Source organism: Ochotona curzoniae, unplaced genomic scaffold, assembly GCF_017591425.1.
Source record: "Ochotona curzoniae isolate NIBS_2020 unplaced genomic scaffold, NIBS_Ocur_1.0 contig_1, whole genome shotgun sequence".
Classification (NCBI taxonomy): Eukaryota; Metazoa; Chordata; class Mammalia; order Lagomorpha; family Ochotonidae; genus Ochotona; species Ochotona curzoniae.
In genome coordinates, this window is record NW_024464918.1 from 31,809,111 (window position 1) to 31,837,089 (window position 27,979).

The following is a 27,979-nucleotide window of genomic DNA, read 5'->3' on the forward strand; positions in this document are numbered from 1 at the left end:
ACTCAGAGCTGTTGTTGGAATTTCCTTCTTTAAAACTATTTCATTCTTAGTTAAGTACCACCCCGAGTTGAAATTCAGACTTGCCTGAGAGAAAGCAGCACACAACACTACATTGGTTGTGAACATCCATGCCAATTAGACTTGAACATTCAGTAGAAGCATCAACTCCATGCAGGTTGCCACTACTAGATGAGGTAGAGCGATTGACTTAATCCAATCTTTTGGCATAATTTGTGACATTCTAAGGACATTTCCAATTCAACTACAGCATAGAAATAAGGAAGAAAAGAGAAAATGCAAACCATGCCATCAATGAGTGACAAGAAGGGAAGCTGGGCGTGATCCCTTGCTGGAGCTGGAGCAGGAGTGTGGAGGATGGAAAGGAGTGTTTTCTGGAAACAAGGGTAACTGCCTGTCACAGACAGCCCAGCTCCAGCTCTGAGGACTTAGCTTCCAGGAAATTCTCTTCTAGTCCGAGCAAAATCCAAAGCAAAGCAGGATAAAGTTGGTCACCTTCTTAGGCACCACTGGCAAAGATAATATGTCTTATTTCGAAAGCATGCTTGGATACAGTACTGCACACGGAGCAACATAGCCCTGCCCTGCCTGGTTATCAGTGGGAGAGCAAAGTGCTAATAAGGCCAAGGCTAAAGGTCTGATTTCCCAGGAAACTTGGTTCTCTTCCACAGCCAGAAGCTGTGAGCGTCTCTTAGGTCAAGGACAGCAAGAAGAGAAAGCGTAGCTTCTTTCAGACAAGGTTCTTGGAGTTAATAGTAACATTGATGGAAAGACACTAAAACTTTAAGTCGGTCATAAGAAACAGGTCTCCTGAGTTTCCTGAAGTCTATAAAACATGGATCAAGATCCTAATATACGGAACATAGAGAATATTTGCAAATTCCTACAGCACGTTCCCCCATACCATTTCATCCTATGCCTGTGCAGTGGATGTCGCAGATATCAAACACAACAGGATGGGGGCCACTGGGGGCACTCCATCAGTAAACAAGAGATGGAGCACAAACTCTCACCTCCCAGAGTGTGTGTGTGTGTGTGTGTGTGTGTGTGTGTGTGTGTGTGTGCACGCGCGTGTACTGGGCACAGGTCCCTGCCTCCTACAAGGACCTTCCATCAGCATCCCAGAACTCTTCAGGTCCCAAGAACCAGAAGTGCAGCTTTAAGCGTCCAGGGCATCAGCTGCAGTACAGTGAGGGCCGGCCACATCCTGTGTGTGAAAGGCTCCATTCCACATTGCTCACCCTGCTGGTCACAGAAAGCATCCTTGCTGCTCATAACTTATGCTGCCTGACTGTGCTTCTTTGCTTTCTTTAAGTGTTTGCATTTTCCCATAGACTTTTCCACCTAGAAAAGTAGTCTCTAATTAGGGGTCTCCCTAGGAATCTGCTAAACTGTCAACTTTCCAAACATGGCTATTTCTCCCTTTAGAATAATCGTCGGCAGGATGAAAACCACCCCATATCCTACCTACACGTTACTCATTAACTGACTTGAAAAAAAAAAAAAAAACAGCCTCAGCTAGATTAGGAGTCATGTGAAGAAATGCTTCCTGCAATGCAGGAACGGGTCTGGAGCTGCAGCTCAGCGATTTTCACTTCTTTGGGGAGCTCCAGACATGAGGGTGTGAGCTGGGTCTCACCTCCACAGCAGACACAGGTACAATGGTGAAAAAGAGGCTGTCTTCCAACGACACGGTCTTCCACTTTGAGCTCCCTGGCAGTCCCAAGAAGGGCAGAGGAGAGGCCCTGCACAGCTCCACAGACAGCCCCGGCTCCGTGTTTCTGAGGTGGGTACGGCGTGGCCTCTCAACAGGTGGCCCTTGAGGGAGCGCCTTCCTCAGTTCCGTCTGGCAGCAGTCTGCCAAGGGCATGGAGAAGGTAGGGCTGGGAATCCGGGAGGGTGAGTTTGTAAGAGACTCAAGAGGGAATGTGATTTTTCCGATCAGAGCTTACTACAATCAGTCCGACCACTTGTATGACCACTAGTCTGGGGAGCTCACCCTCAGTGCCTTTGCTTACATATTTCAAATCCTGGAAGAGTGGTCAGTGCCTCTATTCCTGGCTTACTATAACTCCAGTTCCGAAAATGTAAAGTCTACTAGTGAAATGAAAAACCTACTTTTGCGTCAGACCTACCTTCTTTCTTCTTATTACTGAAATGGTAAGATAGCAGTCCTAAATTAAATATTAAAAAAAGCACTAACTGTGTTCTGGCATTCAGCTTTGGCAAGGCTCAGAACACATTGTTTTTACCTGTAAACAGTAATATCTAATCCAGCTCTATTCTGATATATGTATACTTAGAATGAAAATTCATTCATCAAGTCTTCATTTTTTTTCTAGCAAGTTTTAAACTGTAGAGTCATATAGAAGTGGAAATCAAATGCAAGGCAGTTCCTCACCTACCTTCATGTTAACTTTAACTTTCACATCAACTTCAACTGAAAGCAAAATATTGACCTCTACATCCAAACTACTTTTTGATCGAGACAGTCAACAATTATGCTTGATCACTTGTGCTACATTCTTAAAACATTGTATATCATTTACAGAGTGCTTTATTGTGTTGCTCTTACAAATTCAACAGAAAACAAAGTTATCTCTTATTTCCATGACATTCGCATATCAGAATGTCGTTAGGAAAGGAAATTGAATACTTTTTAAGATTTGAGGATCCAAAGACAGCATTTATTCACGTTTGGCTTGATACATCTGTCCTCCATATACCTTACTTTTATTAACCATCATTATAATGAATCTGTCTCTTGTCTCATATTGGTGATTATTTGAACCAAAGTGTAATTCTTATGACTGAAAATGCAAAATCTTGCATTATTTCCATGTTTTGCTCAACTTCAAGTGGCTCTCAAATACCTCTGTCTACTTATCCCATCTCTTAAGTATATTATCATGGCAACTACTATTTACAACTCAAGTTCTAACCATGAAAAAATTTAATTAAATGCAGCAGCAGACAAATAAGAGATTCCAGAAAGGATAATCTAAGCAAATGCTGCTTTCATAATTACAAATAAATACATAGAATTTAAAACAACACAAAACCCTTGGAGAGCCTTGTAAATGTAAGAGTCATGCAAAAGGAATCCAGGCCGAAGTCACCTGCACATTGAGGCACTCAATATCCAATCTTTCTCTCCATCTGTAAGTGTTTCTGTGAAATGTGCACTGGAACAAACCCCAAGTCACTGGGCATGTCTCCAAAATAGTTTGGGCATTGGACAACTTTTAGTCCAGTGGAAAGATTTCTTTTTAGTGTGTATAAAATTGTTGAAAATTTTTGTGGAAATATTCAGGGACGCAGTGGCTAAATTTCTGAGGTCAAAAATAAGACCAAGTAAACACTTCCCTTTTCCTCTACATAAATATTAGAAAATTACATAGCTGTTATGAGACCCCATTATCCTTTCCATGAGCTGGACCTGATAAACATCTTCCTAGACCACCAAAGTTCTTTAAATAGGCACAGACACAATTTATGCACTGTTTTCATTCAGCTGTTCCACTCGGCAAAGGTTTACTGAGTAACTGTTACATCTGACTAACATGGAAAGTACAGTGGAATAGTCTGAGGTTAAAGAGACAGAGTCTCTGCCCTCGGGTAAGTTATTAGGACAAGAGACAGGCAGAAGTACGTGCACCACGGCATACGTCACTGCCTAACTGAAAACTTAATCTATTTACACGTTGCAGGAGAACAATCAAAGCTGAGCTAGAGAACAGATGAGGAAAACCCAAATTAGATAGGGTGGCAAATAGAGTAAACCAAAGAGGTGATATTTCGAGCAACTCGGAGAACGCAGAAGATGCAACCATGAAAGATTAGGAAGGAGTGCATTGCTCAGACAAGAGTAGGACTATGATTCTTGTAAGAAGTGAGGCATCCAGCAGCAACAGGAAATGGGGGGTGTGGGGAGGGTCTGGAATCTATCCCAACTGTGACATCAGCCACAGAGTTTAGAGACAGAGGGTTATCGTGGGGTGTTCCCTACAGAGCAGCCCTCGCCACTCATTCAGTGGATCTGAGAGATGTTCCTCAACATCTAACTGATGTGGCTGTTCAATGTTTTCCAATCTGGAAGGTGTAAAGTGGTGCCTTGATGTGGTGTAAACATGCATTTCACTTATAGCAGCAGGAGGAACATCTCTCCCCCCGCACCCCCATTCCTTCTTTTTCTTAATGCCTAGTAATGATTTACAAATATTTGGTACAGGAAGATCAGCATCTTTTCTTCTTTCTCTCTCTCTCTCTCCCTCCCCCGACAATTTAAAAAATATTCCAGACATTGATTGTTGTTGTTATATGAGTTCAAAAAAGTTTCTAACATATCAATTTATCTTTTCACTTTCTGTTACATCCAAGTTATGTTTAATTTAATGATGTGTTAAGTTTTCATTTGCACATTCTGTGACTCACTGAAGAAACCCTTGTCTACTCTGAGGTCACGAGCACATTTGCACGCCTCTGCTTCTACAGGCTTTCCCTTCAAATGGGGTTCTTAGATTTGGAGTTGATTTTGCTTCTGATGTGACTTAAGGAATTTTAATATTTTTATATAACTAGTGAATGTTTTTACATTATTTATTTACTAGGTTGTTCTCTCTCCATTAATCTGCAAGGTGAACTTCATTATACATCCTGATTTTAATTATTATTCCTTTGTAATAAAAAAAATGGGGGAATATGAGTCAGCTTTAGTTTAGAAGTGTTCAGTCACTGTTATCCCAGGGTTCTTCCATTTAAATGTTCAGACCAGCTTGTGAAGTCAGATCTCTATTTTAAAATTGAAATTGCATTGGCTCTGTTGTTGAATCTGAGAATTGTTGACATCTTTATAGTGTTAAGTGCACCTTTTCATAAACACAGGATGTTCTTTCGTGTATTGAGGTCATTGTTAATGTCTCTCGATAAAGGTTTAGAATATTCCTTTTCAAAAAGATTTATTTATTTGAAAGACAAAGAAAGAAAACAGGGAAGAGAGATCTTCCATATCTTTGCTCACTTCCCAAATGGATGCAACAGCCAAGGTTAGGACAGATTAGTCAGGACCGGAAGCTTTATGTGCCTCAGGAGGTAGGACAGGGGATTGTGAGACTTGGAATGCAACAGACCAGGCCTCTTTTGTACAAGAATTAGAATTCTGAGTAGGAGAGAACAGAACTCCTAGGTGGTGGTCCTTGCCAGGGAAACAGGATCCATCGTGCCTTTCATAGACTTCTGGGTCCTGCCCCATAGTCCATTGCACAAAGCATTCTGTGGTGTCTAACGCACCTGCTCTCTCCAGCTGTCAGTCTTTGGAACATGCTGGAAGCCCACCTTGGATCACCTTGGAAACCCTTCTTAATTTTTCCAGATGCACCTTTGGAAAATCTGGCATAAATTCTGCAGGATCCTCCACTCTCAACTCTCAGAAAAACAGCTTCTTAATGGTTGGCCTTATATCCCATATCAGCCATGTAAGAATGCCCTGCCATTCAGATGGACTTATTACAAAGCCAACGTCTTTGTAGGTTAACATCTATGCTCCCTAATGGGTCCTTCCAAGGGACTGGATGGTTCCCAGCAAGGTGCTCCCACACATACATTTTTGTACAATGTGACAATGTACACACAATACTGCAGTTCCCATCACCCTCTCCCTCAATGCCAGTTCTCCCTCAGCTGCATGTCCCCTCCACTCAAATGGCCAAGGAATTTTTTTTAATCTGCTGTTTAAAGATAATTTAGATTGGGATTAGTGGAATTTATAAGTCAAGGGCTACAGATAGCCTCATGATATAAACGTGTTTTACTGGGGTCATGTATTGAAAGTATATGGGGAATGACAGAGAAGCAAGGTTTGAAATGTATGAAGCCCGAAGCCAGTCTCTGGCAAGTTCTTTCAGTCACTGAACTGAGTATTGAGTAGGCTATCACAGCCTGCTCAAAACAGACATTCTGTCCTGTTATGAGTGTACGAAGAAAGATCTCCCTCTGACTCTTTCTGTGTGTTAGTACATGTGTTTGTCCACTGCTGTCTCTATTTCTCCTTCAAATAAGAGGATTTTAATTAAAAATGTAAAGGCTGATATTTCGTAGCACAGCATTAAGCCACCATCTTCAATGCCAGCATACTGTATCAGAGTTGTCTTCAGTCCCAGCTACACTACTTCTGCTCCAATTTTCTGCAAATGCACCTGAAAAGTTAGTGGAAGATACAGAAGATACTCCAAGTACCTGGAATGCTACCATCCATGTGGAAGACCCAGATGGAATTCCTGACCAGTGCCTTTGGCCTGGCCCAGGTCTGGCTGTTGAGACCGCTTGGGAAGTGGACCAGCAGATAGGAGATTTCTCTCTCCCTCTCTTTATTCATGAACGTATGCGTTCCTTTTCTATCACTCTGCCTTTCAAATGAAAATATTTTTAAAATGTTAACAAACTTTAGTCTTAATCTTTGAACAATTTTAAGTGAAATTTTAAAGCTACATTAAAAACATAGTATGGATCAAATCAACTTAAAATCCTCACTTCTGTTAAAAATCTATCTTAACTTTTTTTTTTTTTAAATAAGAATGGGAGTTTGGCCTGGAACTAAGGCAACAGTCAAGACACCCATGTCCCACATCAAAGCATGTGGATTCAATCCTCAGCTTTAGATTCCAATTCCAGTTTCCTGTTAAGGAAGAGCCAGGGACACAGCAGGCGACAGTGCAAGTAGCTGGGTCCCCACCATGCACTTGTGAGGCCTCGACTGAGTTTCAGCTCTTAGTTTTGGCATCAGCCTAAGCCGAGCTTTTGCATGGATTTGCATGAAGAATGAACCAGCAGATAACAAATCTCTGGTTTTCTCTCTCCTTTTCACTTCCTTAAATAATAACAACACGGTCATTTACATTACTTAATCTTCATTTATTTATTCCTCAATTAGCCTGTATATTTAACCAGTATAACTGAGTAGCATCCTGTAGAGTTTTGTGGAAGATATTGCAGGGAGCTTTCAGGAGGCACAGAATTAGCCGTGCCAGGAAGTATAAAAGTGATGAATGAGTGCTTATCTATAACACAGCAGTGAAAAGGAGCATCTCTTCCATTCGCAGTGGTTTACTCATGGCAACTTCTTACAGAAGTGACCTTGTCAACCACCATGGCTTTTCACAATGCTTCTTTCCATTGCTCAGATGAGAACAAATTACAAAAAGAAATCCCCTATTGCTGCTGTGTGGCAAAAATAAGCCCATAAAATCAGCTCAGGTAGTGAATGCACAATCAGATACATGGCCAGATAAGCATTATCTAACTTCACTGCTGGTTTCCTAGCTGCCTTGACTTCAAATTCTTACTTGCACTGTTTGCAAAAATCTAATCTACCTTCAAGAATCATTCATTTCATTCATATTTAAATTTGATTTATTTATTTGGGGGAGGGAAGAAGGGAGAGAGAGAAACAACTCCCATTTACTTGCCACATCTGGGATTGAGCCAGGATAGTTACAGGCTGAGAATTCAGTCCAGGACTCCCAAAGAGGTGAGAGAAATCCAACCACTTGAGCCATTATGGCTGCTTCTCTCTCTCTCTCTCTCTCTCTCTCTCTCTCTCTTTCTCTCTCTCTCTCTTTTTACTGCAAAGGCAGATTTACAGATAGAAAGAAAGACAGAGAAAGAGTTTCCATCTGCTAGTTCACTCCCCAAGCAGTTGCAACAGCCAGAGCTGAGCCAATCTGAAGCCAGGAGTTTCTTTCAGGTCTCCCACACAAGTGCAGAGGCCCAAGGCTTTGGGCCATCCTCCACTGCTTTCCTAGGCCATAAGCAGGGAGCTGGATGGGAAGTACAGCAGCCAGGACAGGAACCAGTGCCCATACGGGATCCCAGCACATGCAAGGTGAGGATTTAGGCACTGAGCCATCACACTGGGCCCTACAGCTGCTTCTCAGGGCCTGCTTTAGCAGAAAGCTGGTATGAGGAGCCTGATTCCAGGGAAACAATCAAACCCAGGCACTCCAATGTGGGCTGTGGACATCTTAATCACTAGGGTGAAAAACCAGTCCCAAGGGCCACTCAATTCAGTTTCTTTATCCTACCAATGGTGACATTTGCAGCCTAGAGGAGATGTGAGTTTCAGAAGCAGCCATGGTACTGTTAGAAAGAACAAAGCCAAGGGCCGTACCTGGGATTCCCAATTCTGCCCTGACCCCCATGTGTGATTCTGCGGGATTCAGTTAGCTATAGAGAAACCCCTCATATTACAGTGAAGTCACTACCTAAATGCATCGTAGGTTCAAAGTGCCATACATTGATAATGCGTTGAGTCTATTTAAGCTACCAAAGATGGTTGCCCAGCAGCACAGCATCCCCCACAACATGAGTTATTTTCCCTCATGCCTGGATTCCTGAGTGGGAGCTGCAGCTACTGCCACTGCCCAGTTCTGCAAGAGAGGATCTTCCTGTGGACTATCACCAGCCCAAGAAAAGAGCAAAGTTCAAAGTGCACTTTCTGTTCAGTGACTTTTGCTTTCATATGGTCATAAAGTAGAACGAACATAAGTCAGATCATCATGTTTAGGACTGATGGTATCTGCCCAGGTTGGTGACATTTGCTCCGAGTGTGACAGAATGAGGAACAAGTGTCACAGCCAGTTTCATTGCACAGCTATGGAGTTCTCTCTGGGACCCCTGTGTGGAGGCAGCGTGTAGACTGGGGCACAGCTGTGGCTTTGTCACACACAAGTTATGCTTTTTCTTTGGGATAATCACAGCACTCTGCAGAATATTAGAGATCATCTGTAACATACTAGTACCCAGCAAAGGTTCTGATACTGTGGTTATCCTAATGCAATCCCAGAGGCTTACTGGTAGCCTCACCACCAAGTACAGCTGGGTACGAACACCCCTTCCCTCTCTAACACACACAAAAAGTGCCGTGCAGGATTCTTGACAAGTATGTACATGCCTCACACTGCAGTGCCTGCTTCTGGGGGCTGCAGTCTCTGTTAGTCACAGACCCCCACTCAAGCGTCAGAGAAGGCAGACAACACGTAGGTCCTTGGAAAAGGATTAGTAGCCCAACTCCACACACTAATGACCACACAGGCTTCCCCATTGCCCCACGCTGCAACTTGTTAGCTCTAGACATAAACTGCCCATTTCTCTTCTTTTGTTTTTTAAGATTTATTTTTATTGGAAAGACAGATTTATAGAGAGAAGGAAGGACAGAGAGAAAGATCTTACTACAGGTTCACTCCCCAGGTGGCCACAATGGCCGGAGCTGAGTTGATCTGAAGCCAGGAGCTAGGAGCTTCTTTCAGGTCTCCCACGTGGGTGTAGGATCCCTAGGCTTTGGGCTGTCCTCTACTGCTTTCTTTTCCAAGCCACAAGCAGGGAGCCGGATGGGAAGTGGAGCAGCCAGGACACGAACCAACACCCATATTGGACCTCAGTGAGGATTTCACCAACTACTAGGATATTATGCCGAGCCCTAAACTGAAATAATTTTGAAATATTTGAAATAATGTGTAGCACAAAACCAGCCCTGTGCAGCACAAAAACCTGACAGTCTCCAGATGATCCCAGAGAGAAGGAAACCTGTATTTTGATTCCTTCACTGGCTGCACAGGGGCAGCGCAAGGTGCCATAAATAGACTCATTGCAAACACAGAGATAAGAAAGAAACTTAGAATCAGGTTATCTCCCAGGGTTGACCATTGTCCTCTGGGAAGGATGCTGAGTGGCCCAGTAGCATCTCATGCTACTTGCTCCACACTCCATGCATGTGCGAGAGTTCGAGACCCTTGCCCCTTCCATTTAGTCCAACACTTGGGCACGCATAATTGCCTCAGGAAATCCTGCCCAGCCATCTCTGCCCATTTGTCTGCACTCACATTAGGCGCAAGGCCTAATACACACATAGTTCTATTTGTTGCGATGTTTGTCTTTCTTCCTTCTGTTTCTAAGCAATCAGGTGCACAGTTCCTGGTACAAAGTAGGCAACAACAAACGTCAGTTTGGATGACTCAATGCTGGGAGGGAGACGGCTAAAGGAAGAGGCCCCGGCAGCAAGGGTGGACACCAAGCCTAGCCGTGACCAGGGTGCTGTGTTCATCCTGGAACAGCCCGTAGAAGAGGACGCCTCAGACCTTCGGACTCACAGTCCAAAGCTTTGCCAAGTGCTTCCCAGGGTAGGAGATTAAGACCTGACTTGGGATTCCACCCTCTGTGGTGCCATTTACCAATAAAGCGGTAAATTTACTCAACAAAAGGATTACCAGGAGTAACATAGGCTCAAGTATCTATTTCTGCAAGTCTACATGTAAATTTGGAAGATAGTTTCCCCGTGGAAACCTGACCTGCCTATCTACTTCACTTGTCACAAGTCAATGAAACTTTCCTCCCAACAAAAGAAAAAACTGTAAATTTAATCTTTACTTAATTGCGCATCACATTTGAGTTCAAAAATAAATAGCATCATTGCAAAACGGCATGAAATGACCCAGGAATGCACTTACTGCAGTAATGCACTGTTCAAAAAAAAAAAAAGAATTATTTATTTTTATTGGAAAGTCAGATATACAGAGAGGAAGAGACAAAGATCTTCTGTCTGTTGATTCACTCCCCAAGTGGCCAAAATGGCCGGATCTGAGCCAAGCTGAAGCCAGGAACCAGAAGCTTCCTCCAGGTCTCCCACATGGGAGCAGGGTCCCAAATCTTTGGGCTGTCCTTGACTGCTTTCCCAGGCCACTAGCAGGGAGCTTCTGAATGGAAATGGGGCCGCTGGGATTAGAACCAGTGCCCATATGGGGTCCTGGCACATGAGTTCAAGGCAAGGACTTTAGCTGCTAGGCTACTGTGCCAGGTCCCCTTTTTCCCTTTAATCTAGACTCCTCCTCATGTGTTACTCATTTTCCTATCCTCAAACTGCTGCTCTGGTTTTTGGGAATAGTGTTTCCTAGTTACAGAGAGAGTGAGAGGCAGAGAGAGACAGCAAGAATCTTCCAGCTGCTGAATCATTCCTTACACCAGGGGCTGGTGCAGACCAGAATCAAGAACTTCATCCAGGTCTCCAACACGAGTGGCAAGGAACCCAAGCACTTGGGCCATCTGTGCTGGACACAGCAGCAGGACCTGGATTGGAAATGAAGCAGCCAAGACAGGAACTGGCTCCGTATGGGATGCTGGCCTTACAGGCTTAACCTGTTGCACCAGGATGCCGGCCCCCCACACCCATTCTGAAATAATTCTTAACAAACAAGAATTTGTTATTGTGAATAGGCATTAGGGATGCATCAATGAACAGTGTGTCCTGGGAGGGAGAGGGGTTTTGCAGCCCACACTTGGAGGCCCCCAGCCGCTGGAATCATCAGCCCACATGAAATGAAGTGGAAGATGAGTTCTAAGCATTAGCAGGTGCTGGGGAGCAAGGATGAGGGAGAACGAGAATCCCACAGTGAAGAAGCAATGCTTGCTGCTCTCTGCCAAAGAGAAACTGCTTGTGAAGCTGCCGAGATTGTGAGCGGGTCCGTGGCACAAAGAGGGGAGGGTTGCAGGAAAGAAACACACCTCAGGCTCGGGAAACTCAGATGCTTGCTCTTGTCCCACTGCTGCAAACAGAATTAAAGGCTCTCCAGGATCCCCACCACCCAACTTGTACTCCTTTCGGGGATGGCATCCAACTGAGGTCAACTGCAGTGAGCAGTTCTCTTATCAACTTTCCTCACCCAGCCCTGCCCACAGACCCTGCAGAATTCGATGCCACCCAACTTCCCCGGGGCCAACCTCAATCCCATACCAGCCACAGACACACATGGGGAATGAGTGCTCGCAACAGGCAGGGCTGGCAGCAGCTGCATGGCTGGCAGCACATCATGCCAGATCCACCTCCTCACCAGCAACCACTCATTATCCCACACAGGATCAGCGGGTTCTGAGCCAGGCAGCAATCAGGTGACTGACAAGGCCACCATCCCACAGAGGCTCACTACCTGATGGGCTGCTGCTAGGGATCAGCAGGTAGCCAGGGGTCTCTCTGTGAAAACAGGGAGCTGGCTGTATATCTCTCAGCATGACAGTCGGCTTCCCATAAAATGTGGTTCATGAGACACCAGTGGGAAAGCTCAGGGTCCCCTGCAACCCACCTTCGGGAGGCATGCACCATTGTGCTAGCTACACAGGCAGCCTTGTGAATTGAGAGTGTGGAAGGAGATAGTACAAAGGGGGAGGGTATCACTAGGAACCATCTTGGAGGCAGCAACCCCTTCAGTGTAACACAAAACTAACCTCCTTTGTCTGGTCTGAAAGGTGGTGCCTGATGAGAGGGGATCAGCCTTAGAGCAACTCAGATCTGTGTTTGAATCATAAATCTGCCACTCTGCAACCCTTGGCCCGCCCTTCTAGCTTTCTGAACCCCATTTTTCTCATTTGTAACATCAGGCTAATAATGCCCCACTGTGTCTGACTGTATTAAAGATTAGATAAGGATGACTGTGGCAGGAGGCAGTCAGCAACTGCTAACTCCTAGTGTAGCTACAAAGTAGCTGAATTGTTACTATAGCAACGCTGTTGGAAGCCAATAGCCACACAACCCTATGGCAAATTCTAAAGGTTTTTCCCTCTGTCATTCTATTCTTCTATAACTCGGTGAATGACAAACACAGGAGGAAGAAAAGCTAAACCAGGAAAAAAAATGCTTATTTGTGTGTATTTTAATGTATGTAGAACTCATACAGACTGCAGGGTCAAACTTCAATAACATTAACAGCTGTCATGCACTTTCACTTCTCCCATATGGCTTAAGTCTCTACTAGGATGACCTGCCAGGAACCGGGAAATGACTTGGAGCTGCAGGGCAAGTCCATGCCAACACTGAGCTAAGGGGATTCCTCAAAACCTGAAGCAAAAAAATAATAAATGAAACTGAGGTAGATTTAACTCCAGCAGAAAAGACACGTCCAAAGGGTTGAGTTCTAACTTACATCAAAACAGGAACATTTTCCCAACATTCCCAGAGCCTCAGTGGGGTCCCTATTGAGGAACTAAGAGAGTCTGGGTTTGGGTAGATTTCAAATGTTCACAACTTTGATGTCTTTCCCAGCAAAAGGACAACACAGGCAAACCAGGAGAAGAGGTTCTCGGAGTGCACACCCAGAACCCTACCTCCCAGGTCTGTCATGCTGAGAATGGAAGCGGGAAGAGACAGCAGCCTTCAGCAAATCTCTATCTCGCTTTTACTCCTCTTTTCAGCAGGCAGAAAGAAACGCAGTGACCAAGGTCCCTCCAGACTAAGGAGTAACAAAAAAACAGAGGAAGAACGCCAAACCAGGCAGTCTACACAGATACATAAATGTTTTCCACTCTATAAACTGTAAACAGCTTTCAGGAGACCATGAACAAATCCTTCAGGGATCATTTTATTCTAAAAATGGACTCAGCTGCTCTCTGAAGTGATGGGCATACTACAAAGACCATGAGGCTGAAGATTCAGGGGCAAGTGCTCCAAGGAGCTGTTTCTGATTTTCACCTAATGGTATATATTATTTTTCCTTAAAGACTCCCAGAGTGAAAAAGCTTCAGATCCCACGAATCAGAATCTGCCCCAGTTGTTGTTAAAGAAATGGTTTTTCAGCCAAGAACAGATTTCTCTTCTTTATGATCAGGATTTCATACAGTTTATCAAACATATTCAGGAAACTATTATTATGTTATAAAAGGTATTACTAAAATAACTGGGTTCTAGCACAGAAATGAGAGTTATGCCCTACACAGATGTGACTTTCCTTGGAACACGCATACTGCTATTACTAAACCGCATGAAGATTCTTCTAAAGGTTTACGAGAAAACTGATAGATAAACGATTGTGCTGCAAAGAAAATTATAAAACCCATGCACACAAGAGGTCTTCAAAAAGCTTAGGAATATGTATACAATGGAAAATTATATCTGAAATTCAAAAGTGTTTTGTACTCAAATAATATTAACTCCCTTTTTGAAAAACAAAGAGAAACAGATCTTCCACCAACTGATTCATTCTGAAAACGTGTGCGATACCAGGCCTGGACCAGACTGCAGCCACAACCTGGGAGCTCCATCCAGGTCTCACACATGAGTGGCAGGGACCCAAGTCTTTGGGCTTGTCTCCCAGGATACACATTAATAATAAAGTGGAATCAGATGCAGAAGCAAGATGCAAACACAGGCATTCTGATATAGGGTCCAGGCAGCTTCCTGACAGTGTGACAATCACACACCCCCAACCTACCTCTTCATCCTAATTCTCCACAACCTCATATCATCAGCATACTAGCTTACATAGCATATTTAAATGTAGGGTTTTATTGCAAAATAACTCATATCTTCATTTTCCTTCTGAAAAGAAAAGCAAAACTTCGCAATCTTTTATTGGCTAACATTATTATATCCAATATTCTAGGGATTTTGAAGAACTAGAGCAATCAGAAATCTAACTGACTGTTCAACTCTTATCTAAACTCAGAAGTAGCATGGAACAGAAGTGTGGAGCACCAGCCACTGTGCAACACTGTCTGGCTTCCCTTCTTGTCGGAGCTCATACGTCTCTGTTTTAGTAAGCTCTCCTATTGGTAGAAGACTGACAGTTTCTGTCCCATGGGCTCATTGTTAAAACAAAGGACTTAAAAAACCTCCCAGTCTATATCAGCACCCGGTAGGGAACGAGAATTGTAATCCTACTGTCATCTTCCCTCTGGAGATGACATCTTCCTATGAGATCACCGAATGAACTGCCGAATTTTGGGTAGAAAAAAACTAGGCTATTCAATGGATACCCTAAGGCACTGTTTCATCTTTCTGCTTGGTAGGATTCTATCAGAGTGTGTGTGTGTGTGTGTGTGTGTGTGTGTGTGTGTGTGTGTGTGTTGCTGTGGGTGGCAAGTTTAGACAGAAATAACTAAAATAAAAAATTGTGTGTTTCACAGCACAGGATTATTATATTTTTTTTCAAAAAGAATTTAATATTTGACAGGTCAGTCACAGTGGGAAGAATAATTCTGCCAACTGCCTACCAGGCTTTCATTGTCAATTGTGAATAAAGTGGTGAATGCTGGGCTGAGTTGCTTAGCTCAAACTCTTTCTACTAGATAGTATTATGCAATCTCTCTTGGAAGCTGTCTCCTTCCTTATGGTGCAGGAATTAAGCAGAGAGGATGAACTTTCCTCAAAATGTGGTGTTTCTGATAATAAAACAGAGGTGTTTTATTGTGGCCCTTAATCTGCCTCTATACCGGTGAGCACCAAGTAACTGGGAAATTGCAATGAAAGCTCTGTGCAATGCTGTAAAGCATGGTAAATATTTAACTAAAATATCAAATGACCTTTCTTAAAATCCCATATCTAATTGACAGAGAGGGAGCTTTGTTTGTGATTTTTCCCCGGGCTTCTATAAATGCTGTGAATTAATGATGAATAACAACAAGCAAACATCAGGATGAAGTATTCAGTTCTGCTGATACCATGGGGGCTTTTTTTTTTCTTGGCCAAGGGCTCTTGTTATAATTGCAAAGAGCAATAGTATTATTTATTGTTGGGCTGCGAGCCCATCAGGTGTTTTCAAGGTGCCAGAAAGCTATAAGAGCTAGAGCTTTGTGTGGTTTTCGGGCTTTCAAAAATGCAGTTAGGAGCAGGATAACTGTGTCTGTGCTGCACACTCTCATTAGGCCTTTTACAATCTAACATTTGTTATGTACCTCCTGTGTATCAGATGTCTACTCCTAAGCCCTTTCCACAATTAGTTAATTCAAATTTCAGAATAACCTCATGTAATAGGGTCTATTATAATCCAATTTTCCAGATAAGATATTGAGTCTTGGAAAGGTTAAGCACATAACTTTCATGGTAACAAAAAAAAAAAAACAAACACTCTGAATTTGATATCTAAATCATATCTTCATTTTGCTTCCCTATACCCCAGTTCCTCTGGCTTTTGGCTTTCTTCCACCATGGAAAAACAAAATTTGGCTGAAATTTGTAGACCTCCCAAAGTGGGATGATTAAGACCTGGTGTGAGAATCAGATGTGGCATGAAACACATAAGTAACAAAAGAAATAGTAAATCGGACTTCAACAAAATACAAGATGTTAAAAAGAAAGTGAAAATAAACAGAATGGGTATACGCCAGTTACATATCCGATAAACGGCTAGAATTTAGAACGTACAGAGAATCCTCCAAATTCAATTAAAAAGGCAACACATTTTAAAATGGGCAAACGGGGACAGGCATTGTGGCAAAGTGAAGTAAGCCACCATTTGGAATGCCTGAATCCCATCTTGGTGTTCCTGGCCCACTTCCAATCCAGCTTCCTGCTAATTTGCCTAGGAAGGGATGCATCATGACCTAAGTGTTTGGATCCGCGCCCTTCACATGGGAGACTTCTAAGGAGTTCCTGACTCCTGGGTTTGGCTTAGTTCAGCCCTGGGTGTTGGAGATTTAACCAGAGGATGGAAGCACCCACTCTCTTGTATTCTCTCTCCCTTTTTGTGTCATCACTTTGTCTATCAAATAAATCATTCTTAAAAGAAAAATGGGCAAAAGGTTTGAGTAGCTTTTTAACTAGAAGAAGACAGATCATGAGCAATAAGATGCAATGCAGTACTAATCATTAAAATCACAGTTGGGTATCTCTTCACACCCACAAGACTGGTTATACCTGAAACAAGAAACTGGCAGGAGTTTGTAGATATGTAGTGATATTAGTGCCATCATGAGAGGTTGAGGGAAGTGTACATCAGCACATACATTTGAGAAAACACCCTGGCAGTTCCTCAAAGGAGATCCAGAGCTACCCTGCACACGATCAGCAGTCTCCTATCCAACAGAACCAAAAACACACATCCTCACAAAAACTAGGGCCTGCTTATTTGTCAGTTATGTCTCAGTAAAGCTGGGAGGATGGGATGTGCAAGTAATAACACCTGTACATAGATACTCATAGCAGTGTCGTTCATGACAACCAGAAAGCAGAGAAAATCCTCAATCTCCATTTACTCAAGAATGTGGAATATGCTAGAATGGAAAGTTGTTTACCTATAGGAAGGAATAAACCACTACTATATGTTATAATACAGATAACAGGAGCTAGTCACAAAAGGTTACATGATTCTATTTCTATGAAATGTCCAGAATAGACAAATAAATATAAAATAAATTAATAGTGCCTAGTGGCAGCAGGGGGAGGGCTTCAGGTGGGGGGACAACTATTAATGGGCACAAGGTTTTTCTGGGTAGGTGGGGTTCACACAAATATTCTAGAATTAGATTAAATTCTATTTTGTGGCATGTAAGTCCCTGAAATTGCATACTCTCAATATACAAATTTTGTAGTGCATCAATTCAATCTTAAAATTGATTTAATGGTGAGAGATCCTTAAAAGCTATTCCCTTCTTGAAATCTCATATTCTCTACAAATATAGCCTATACATTATTCTTGCAAGTCTGATGAATTGGCTCCCTTTTTTTTTTCAAAACAATTGACATATTTTTATCTAACAGACCTTCTAGATCAATGTTTTATTTATTTAATATTAAACTTTTCAAACATTCTTCTGTTATATCTTCTTCATTGAAATTGTGTAGAGAGTTGGGACAGCAGAAGTTGTGTGCGTGGTCCCCAGGAACATCTCACACTCACCAACATCCCTAGGAGGAGTCAAAGAACTCAGAATACAGTTGTATTCATGCCTAAGATTTGTTAAAGTGACACGGTAAGCGGCTTCATTGTGGAAAGATACAGGTAGAGTTTGGAAGAATGCATGCTCAGGCTGATGAAGTGTCACAAATGAGTGCTGCCTTCTTCCAGCAACAAAAACCGTGGCAGCCTCTGTAAAAAGGAGAGCCTGATGGAGACTCGAAATCAAGGTTTTAGTAAATGGTGTACCTTTTGCTTAGCACATACTACAAATTCAAGCTCCCGGGAGCACTGCAGGAGGTTGGTATAAATCCTACAACTTGCTCAGGCTGGGTACCCTTTATCATCCCTGAAACATTCCAGAAGTCCAAGTTCTCCCAAGCTTGCTAAGAGCCACGCTAGCTAGCAGGTCGTTCGGTGAAGAGAGCCTAAGGCCTGTTATGCTAACTCTAGGCACTGGGCTAGAAAACAAGGATTCCTAAATCCTCCAAGAGGAGAACTCGGGGTCTCAGGAAGAGACTCCACAAGGACTGGCTGGATGGCGTGGCTCCCAAGTCAGAAGGCTGCTGACATCCATGCCCAGGCAGATGAGATTCCTTGCAGGAATATGGCTTTTGGGCTCTGATCACAAAAGTCCCAGGAGTTTCTGGCTTTCAGCTATTTCCGCCATCAAGGCCTTGCCATCTCCAGCCTTCCTGGTGACATGAATCTCCTAGCACGTCCCTGGAGTCTGCAGGTTGTTATCAGGAAGCTGAAGGGAGGGGCAGGTGGAGGACAGAGGTTCTTTGCCTTTTACTGCTTGCCTGTGTCATGCAAGAAGGAATCTTGGCAGATCCAAGATGCCAATGGCATGGGCATCACCAGGAACAGAGTTCGTACCACACCCCTGAAACACCTGTTAGCCCAGCTATTCTTACTAATCCCGATGTGAAGGTTAAAGAGGTAACCTTGAGAAATAAACTCTTGACTAGTTAGTTACAAAATATATCATTACAATGCAGGACTCAAAATGCAACCAAGGAAAGGGTAAGGACTCTGATGACTTGGAATTCCTTAGACTCACTCTGCCCTGCCTTTCCCTATCTTCCTTGTTTCTCCTGTTCCTGACCCATCTTTCATCCAACAGTATCCTTAAATTCCCATCCCTTCCACAACAACCACTTTCCCAACCAAGTACAAAATGACTGTAATTTCATGGAAGTCAAATAATAGCAAAATACTGCTGTCTTCTTTCTTTCCCAAATGCAATATATGATTTCACAAAAGGATTATTCACAATAAAAATGCATACCTATTTGCATTTGCAGGATATTTATATCTTCTAAATTAATAGTTTGGCTTTAAAATTTTATTTTGAAAGAGTTACAGACAGAGGCAGAGATCATCCATTCACTTTTTCATTCCCAGAAGGTTGCTGGGCCAGAGAGAAATCAGAAGCCAGGAAGTTCATCTCAGCCTTCCATGGGTGGCATGAGCTCAAGCACTTGGACCATCTTCCGGCCTTCCTGTATGGGATGCCCCTACCTAGGCAGTAGCTTTATCCATTACACCACAATACTGGCTCCCAATAATTTGTTCTTTAAAATTACCTGGCGGGTGGGGTAAAGGGCATCTGGCAATGTGATTCAGTCACTACAGGATGCTCACATTCTCTATTGGGGCACCTATATTTAAGTCCCTGCTCTACTCAACCTTTCAGCTTCCTAACCACAGACACCCTGGGAGGTGCCTAGGGATGGTTAACGTACTTGGAACTGTACCACTCACCAGAGGGACCCAGCTTGAATTCTGCACTCTATCTTTTGTATGGCCCCAGCTCTGGCAGTTGCAGACATTTGGGGATTGCACCAGTGTGCTGGAAATAGTTCTTATCTATCTTTCCCTATGCTAGTCTCTCCGCCTTTCAAATAAATAAATAATTTTTAATAAATAAATAAGGTTATCTTTAGGAAAGACTGAAATTCACATGAATTAAAGATCTTTAAGTCTTTTTGTTCAATTGGACATTAAGTCCTAGGAATTGACATACGATTAATTCTTACTGAGCAGTTGAGTAGACATACTACAGTCTTTCACACTCTCCTAGGTTCTCCCTAACCATCAGACAGTCACATGGGGAAACCCTTCTTCCCCAGAATCAAACTTGGTCATCCCAGTAATAGGTTTGACTGACTCAGGAGAAAGAATCCCCGTAGAGACCAACTAGGACAACCTTCATAAACAGCCAAATTGTCTTGACTCTTGGAAAAAACACTGCAACTGCTGAGCCATGAGCATGCAAAGTCAGCTCCAAGATTATCATAATCTCCCACTGTCTCTCATACAAGCAGGTAAGACTAAAATAGAAATTCTCATTAAGGTTGAAAACACTGGTTTCTTCAAAACCTGAGAAAGTCAAGTTAATAGCACAAAGCATAGATTCTAGAATACATAAGATAGCAACTGCATACACATGAGGCTTCCCCATCATCCCAGATCACCATGGGGCCTGCTCATAGGGGAGCTCCTGAGGTGACCGGGAGACACTGGAAGCAATGTCAGTGGTTAAAGAACCAGGGATAACAGACTGAGGAAGCAACCACAGATCTGAGGACAGAGGAAGGCAGGAGCATCAAGTTAAGGATTGGCTGTGTGTCTACTCATACTGAAGGGCTAACACTGAATCAGAGCAGGAAAGGAGCACAACCCAGTTTGAAGAGGACTCAGGAATTGGAACGGTCCTAGGCTGGGCAGTGATGGGTTCTCTGTAGCCAGAGTGCTTGGGTCTTTGGTGGATTCGTCTCTCATTCTCCTTTCTTTACTAAATGTTTCTTCTAGAGGTCCAACCTTAGCTCCACATAGCTGAATAAAACAGTCATTGTTTCTACTTTAAGCCAAGTTAGATTCTAGAGGGGTTATTTCAAATGTATAGTGGAAACCCAGATATGCCTAAAGATGGATTCTGTGAAGTTTTGCCTAATTATAAGAATCCCAATTCTATGAAATGGAAGCCCTGGGTTTTTCTACAGTTGGAGTAGCTCAACTCTGGTTTCTTGTTCTCAAGAGTGAGCACAGCCAAATGAATAATCCTCATCAATGAAACAGTCTAAGGTTAGCTTGGAGAATAATTAAAATACGTTCAGGGCCACGTCATTTAAATTACGACCATGGGTCTCCAAAACGTATTAATCAAAAGACTCACAACTATTTTTCTAAAGTGACTAAGTAAGAATCCTCTTTTGGCTTTTTGTTACAGCTCTTACATCTTAATGTTACATATGTTTTGTAACTAAATGACACTTTTCTTTCATGAAAACAGAACAAATGTCTGGTAATTACAAAAGCAATATAAAGCTGGTTAAGAAAATGACTGAAGAGGATTTTTCAAATATGGTTCACGTTAGTCTCAGAATTAATTCTTTAATGCACAGAACTGCTTAAGTATAATCTATTCCTGCCTATTAATTATAATCAGTGAAGTTCATTTTCTAATTACCTTCCTAATCAGCACACTGCAAGATATGATCGCTTTACCCTAATCTGAATTCAACAACCATACATTTGTAGGGCAGTCTGGAATCACCATCTTTGCTAACTGAACGGCTCCAGAGAATCCACCTGCCTGGAGAGGGGGCACGGGGAAATTCCAGAGGTTAATCTCACTGAACCTTCCAGCAGGGCTCCGGGCAACACCGCTTGAACAAACACGTCTTCATGGAAAATTAGCTTGCACTCACAAATGCTTACCTTATTTCTTTCTGTCTAAAGCTTTTTTAATTGCTAAGATTAATCTCTCCCACTCCCTAAACATCCATTAGCAAACTAAGCAGTGCTCAGCATTAGAATCCTAGAGGCTTAAAAGAGAAAAAGAATAGTATCAGGGACTGAAAATTAAAGGCAACAGGAACTGCTACTCAGAGTTCAGAACAAGAGGGAGTTTTCCCCAGTACTGAGGTATAATCTACCTAAAGCTCTTTTGACATGCATGATACATTGCAAAATGATTGCCAACTAAAAATTTCCATCCCCTCCTAGTCACCTGAGTGTTTTTTGTTTGTTTGTTTGTTTGTTTGTAAGCAGAACACTTAAATTCATTGGAAATGTGAAACTAATATCAGTTTCAAATAGCAATTTGAATTCCTCTTTTGAGTCACTGTTAAATTTTCAAACCAACAAAGCATATTATCTGACATATTATCTGACAATTTCTTTTTGAGAAATCAAAAGACTATGTGGAATTCCCTGTAGAAATGAGGTCCAGATCCAACCATGCCCAGAAACATAACTTCTCCTCCAGTGCCTTCAGTAGCATCCCCCTTTCACATGTCTGTGTGGCTTCTGTTAACATCTCCACAGGTGCTCCAAGTTATCACTGTGCCTTCTTGTGACCCCACCCGAAGTGGACTGAGGAAAAGTTGGAGTATTGGATTCTAAATATGACAGTTCTTTAAGCCAACTCAGAGGGCCTAGCTTCATTAACTGTAGACCCACACAGAAGAACACTTTTAAGCTAATGAGACCAAGAGTTAGCTGACCTGGGAGTCATTGGTAAACACCATCTTGAATCATAGGCTGGACCTTCATCCTAAGAAATAGTTCTTCCCTGTCTCTAACTAGGGTCAAGAAACAAATCCAGGGCCTGGGACGATGCTCAGTTTTTTGGTTTTTTTTTTTTTTTTTTTTTTTTTTTTTTTTACTTTGAAACATAATCCCACCGGTATTAAAGATCAAAATACTCTTCCCACAATTCTGAGGTAGACAGGGCTCCAAAAAAACAGCTTTTGCTACTTTGCCAGTAGAACATGAAGTGATGTAAATGCATAAACAATATCCATTGCCTCAGAGGGAATGTTCAACTGTTTAGCCAAAGAAACATCAATGTGCTGAATTACAAGCCAGATACATTATGCAACATGTAGCATATGTGTCACATTACTTTTGCAAAATCCAAAAGTATCTCTCATTTCCAAAATGCATCTGGGCCCATGAGTTTGGGGTAAAGGGCTAAGAATCTAAAACTTCAGAATTACCTCTAGAATTTTCTTGCACAGTTTCCCTCACCAGCTCAGGAAATTATGCAGGAACTGTGAAAGAAGGTCACCGATAAAAAACACAAGTATTCACGGTGGGGCCTGCAGTAGGCAGACTATACTTCCACAGTGCCAGGAGTTAGGGCGCCATCTCTGTAAAGCCATGGAGAGCACACTCACTTCCCTCTCAGCAGCCAGAGCCACATTTGTCTGGTATCACTGGAATAACATTCTGGGTAAATCTACCCTTGAATTCAGTGGCAAAGTCACCTTGGGGTAAGAAGTGACTTCTCCTTATAAACAAGTCTTAAAGCAATCATTGGATTCCCAAAATAACCCAGAAAAGTTTGCTCTTGAAGCAGTTAAAACATCAGAATTTACAACATGGTATAAATGGAGTTCATGAGTGAACACAAGAATCCAAGTTTTTCTTCACAGTATTTGTCAAACAAAAAAATATATTCTGTATGCCTACAAATGAACCTCAGAATACTATTTGGAACACATGGCATTTCCCAGCTAGATGTTCTGCAATACAAATAATTTTTTCTACTTAATTCAGACAATATGATTTACTAAATCATAATTATTTAGTAGTAATTAGATAATCATTTATTAATCAGTAAACATTTATTGAATGTGAGTACTTAACATAATTACTAAGATTAGAGGCTCTACAAAGGCAATGAACCAGCCCCTTACAAAGCTTAGATTCCTTCAGGGATGAGGAGTTTTTTCTACCATATGTGATTTGGATATTTGTAATATCATTCGAGAGCCATGCAAAATCATTACCTTAAAAAATTAACCTGCGGACTGGGCATGATGGCTCAAAGGCTAAATCTTTGCCTTGCAAGTGCCAGGATCCCATACAGGCACCAGTTCATATCCTGGCTGCTTCACTGCCCATCCAGCTTCCTGCTCATGGCCTGGGAAAGCAGTGGAAGACAGCACAAAGCCTTGGGACCCTGCACTGGTATGGGAAACCTGGAAGAAGCTCCCAGCTCCTGGCTTCAGATCAGCTCAGCTCCAGCCATTGTGGCCATTTGGGGAGTGAATCAGCAGATGAAAGTTACTTCTCTCTGTCTCTCCTTCCCTCTGTAAATCTGGTATGACTTTCCTATAAATGTAAATAAATCTTTAAAAAATTAAACTGATACACATTTATTGAATTTCGAGTTTCTCCTGGAGTTGTCCTGGCAGGACCAGACCAAATGATTTCATGAACTAGACATTCCCCTTGCTAGGGAGAGGCGACAAAGAAAAAAGTTTGAACTATAGTTTGAACTCAAAGAGAAGTTGAATATCCACACGTTCCTCTTTCTATTGCATTTTAGTGCACCCAAACTTTCCTGTGTTCTTTTATCTTTTCAAAAGTCAGCTTCATATCTCCTGCAACAGAGCTTGTCACACGACAAAAATTCACATTTGGCAGCTGACAGGGAGCCAACTCTTCACACAGAGACTTTCTGAATACAGTTATTTATTCCCTTGCTCCTGCTGGTAAGCAACGGCTGTGTGGAAGCGAACAGTGCACAATGCTTACAGAGCAGTGAGAGCGTCCTTTCCTTAAACACTAGACACTGGATAGTACTTGAATCGGGGAAGAGTAGAGATGATAAGGATGGCGTGCCCCAGTCAGAGAGCTGTAGCCCACGTTTTTTTTTCGAAAGCTTGTCACCAAGTTCTATATACCTCTGGAAACTGTGACCTGCTGCTATTGAAACAGGAAGGAAATGAAAACACAATAGTTCTCCTGAAATCAGGAAACACCAGGATTCTATAGTCTCAAGGCAAACTAGCTCTGTGTAGGGTGGAAATCATTGAAACATGAAACAAACATTTAGAAAAGTAAACAGGGTTAAAGCCTGTATTTTTTTTTCTCTTGGCAGATAGCAGGGGAAGATGGAGACACCAGTGCTGATAGAAATGAGGAACTACGGATTGAAAGCACACGTTAGGGCTACTTACCCATCAGAGAGACCAGTTTGCATCACTACACAATGTCAAGAAGAGAAAGACAGGCCGTCCTGATATTAGTTACCTGACAAGCAAGAACAAAGAAACAATCAATTCCTAAATGGAATCATGGGCCTATAGAACTACCAATATGTTTGCAGATTTCTAAAAGCATTCCAAAATCTAGGGAGTTGGGAGTATGCCAGCCTGGCAATCAATATTATTAGGAGTGGGCGTTGGAATGCAGAGGGTGAAGTCTCTGCCTGAGACTCTGCCTGGGAGGCAACAGAGGATGACTCCTGATTTTAACCTGGATCGGCCCTTACTGTGGTGACCACTTAGGGGGTGAACCAGCAGATGGAAGATCTGTCTGTGTGTGTGTGTGTGTATCTCTCTCTCTGTCATTCTGCATTTCAAATAAATTGGGGGGAACCCTTAAAAATAATCAGGGACCTTAATAGTAGCAGATGAAGGTCTGGGGTGTTTGGGTACTCTAGTTGCTGGAGTTACTAATTGGAGAACATAAAAAGCCATTAACTGGGAAAACTAAATCAATCCCATAGACCTTTATTTAGTGTCTGGAATTGTTAAGCAACATTTTCAGCACTGAGGAAAAGAGGAGTTCATTCCAAAGAAGTATGCAATATCTTTTCCAGTTCACTGGGGAGACAAGCTTGTAATTTTGCCACCACAAATCAAAACAGAGTATTATGCAACAAAATAACATGATAGCTTCTTCTTACAGCTTTCCCTGTTTTTAACTCGTTTAATGATCACAACCACCATTATGTTCTCTCTTTTCACACTGAGGAAACTAAAGTTCAGAGAGGTGAAGGAACTTACCAAAGGTCACCCAGCTTCTCAGTGTCTGACTTGGGATTTAAACCCAAGATCCAGAAGCTATTCAGTTGATCACCCAAAATGTTTCATGTGAGAGGTTTTAGTTCCAACCATGATGAGGAGCAAGATGGTGAGGGGTGTGAGTTATGGAAGAGCGCAACAGGGGGCAGGAAGCAGAGAGGGTGCTTCTAGGAAGGGTAAGTGGTTGAGCTGTCGTCCAGAAGGACACAGTATAATCTTGCTTGTCCCTAAGCATGTGGGTTGAGAGAAGTACTTTGAGCAAGCCCTTTGAATCTTTTAATCTCTTTGGAATTTGCTACTTACGGATGTATCTGGAGCTAGTATACTGCAAAAACCAGTAAGTTTTGGAAACCAAAACAGCAGAACTGTTTGTTGCTAAGATACTGGACCTGTGGCTTCCCTTTTCAGAGCCTTGGCTATTGGCTGCTCCATGGCGAGAACCGTCACAGGGTGGCCAGGAAGAGCCAGTGATGTACGCTGAGCATAGAGCCTGGCACGCAGGGAGCACTCAGTGGTCACACTCCCTTAGGACTCTGTCTCTTAATCATGTGTGACTTGTGTTCTTGAACTTAGCCACATATGACAACCAGATCGTGATCTGGTTGGCTATGATGAGAACCTCCTTTGGAGGCAGAAAGATGAAGGCATCCACTTTCTCATTTGGAAGATGCTACTCCACCATGTAGTTATGCTAGATTAAAGTGCTGTTTATGTTTCTTGATCAAGCTAATGAATGTGTTAAACAGCTAGGTGAGACATGAACTAGGAACTTAAACGTAAAGACTACACTACTCAAAAATCATGAATAGGTTAAAAAGTTTCCAACCCTAAAGATTCCAGAAAGATATAGTGAAAAGGGTAAAACTTTGCAATGTTGGATATTAAAATAAATATGTGAGAGTGGGAAGAAAAAGTCCTGTAAGCAAATTCATGTATACTTTCAAGTTTTCAAAGATTAAGCAAAGGCAGCGATAATGAGACATTTACCCCTAGGATAAAAGTAAGTAGAGACAGGATCATATAGATATCCAACAGAAAAAAAGGCAGAAAAGACTTCACATTTGTTGGTGTTTTTTTCTTCTGTCATGTTACTAACTCAGATGATTTTTTTTTAATTTTATTAACATAAAGAGATTTCATGTTTTCACAGACACAATTCTAACAAGATAACCACACTTCTCTCCCTCCCTTACCTCTTTCTGTCCAACTCCATTCTTGCTTTAATTTTTGTAATAATGTATTTTCAATTTACCTTTTAATGCACCACTAAGCATAATTTTCTTTTTTTTCACATTTTATTATTATTGCTATCATTTTATGATACAGTTCCATATTCCCTTATTTCCCCCCCAATTCCCTCTCCCCCCCCCAGTTCCTTTATATCATTACTGACATATAGTTCTTCATACTCAGTCATATGTTCATCATTGTGGGCATGGACAATGGCAGAGAGTCCAGAATCTTATTGTCAAAATATAATATAAAGTTTCACTATAAGTCCATCTTTGTCTGGAAACAGAAATGCATACCACACTGCATCCTCACATCTGGTTGTTAGTCTCCATTACATAACTACTGTACATTCCCTTAAATTAAAAGTCATGATACAAAATCAACAATAGAAAAAAAAAATAGACCACTAAGCATAAATTTCAACAAGCAGAAACTAGAAAAACCACTTAGCTAAAAATATTTGAGGCCTTGCTCTTACTTTTAAAAATTTAAGTTTAACTTACATATGTTAAAATGCACAGTCTTAAGCATATACTGAATGTATTCACAAACCTGGATAACCAATACTGCTCAGATCAATACACAGAACATTTTGACCATATCTTCAAGTTCCCTCCTTCCCCAGTCCATCCCATCAAGGCAACTACTAGGAAACGCACACTTTCATTCTTTTTAAAATTTCATTGCTTTGTATATACATATTTGTTTTTTTCATTTATTCATTTATTTATTTGAAAGGCAGGGAATGAGAAAGAGAGGAAGGGAGAAAAGCATAGAGACATCAGTGAGATAGAGAAAATTTCGTCTTCTGATTCACTCCCCAGCTGTCCACGACAACCAGGATTGGATCAGAACAAAGTCAAACATCTGCAACTCAGTCTGGGTTCCCTACAGTGGTGGCAGGCGCTCAACCACTCAAGGCATCACTCACTGCCTCCCACGATGTGCTAGGAAGTTGGATCGGAAGCAAGCCTGAGCCGGAGCCCTGACACTCTGACATGGAATGCAGACGCTCCAGGCAGCAGCATAGCCAGTACTCCATCCACGCGGACTTTAAAACAGATTTTTTTTTGGCGGGGTGGGAGGGGGAGGCATATTTTACATAGAGAAAAGGAGAGACAAAGATCTCCCAGCCACTGGTTCACTCCCCAAATGACCACAACCAGGAGCTTCTTCTTGGTCTCTCATGTGGGCGCAGGGGTCCAGGCATGTGGGCCATTCTCTACTGCTTTGTCAGGCCATAAGCGGAGA

General features: G+C 42.2%; 1 protein-coding gene across 1 annotated transcript in view; it reads left to right on the forward strand.

Annotated features, from left to right (window-relative positions):
- The first annotated feature begins 1,679 nt into the window (after window positions 1–1,679).
- The window catches only part of GRAMD2B (GRAM domain containing 2B), an 84,572-nt gene continuing 58,272 nt past the window's right edge, over window positions 1,680–27,979 (forward strand). Inside the window, exon 1 of the mRNA XM_040969120.1 lies at window positions 1,680–1,804. Coding sequence (XP_040825054.1) covers window positions 1,680–1,804 — 125 coding nt within the window. The remainder of the gene's footprint in view (window positions 1,805–27,979) is intronic.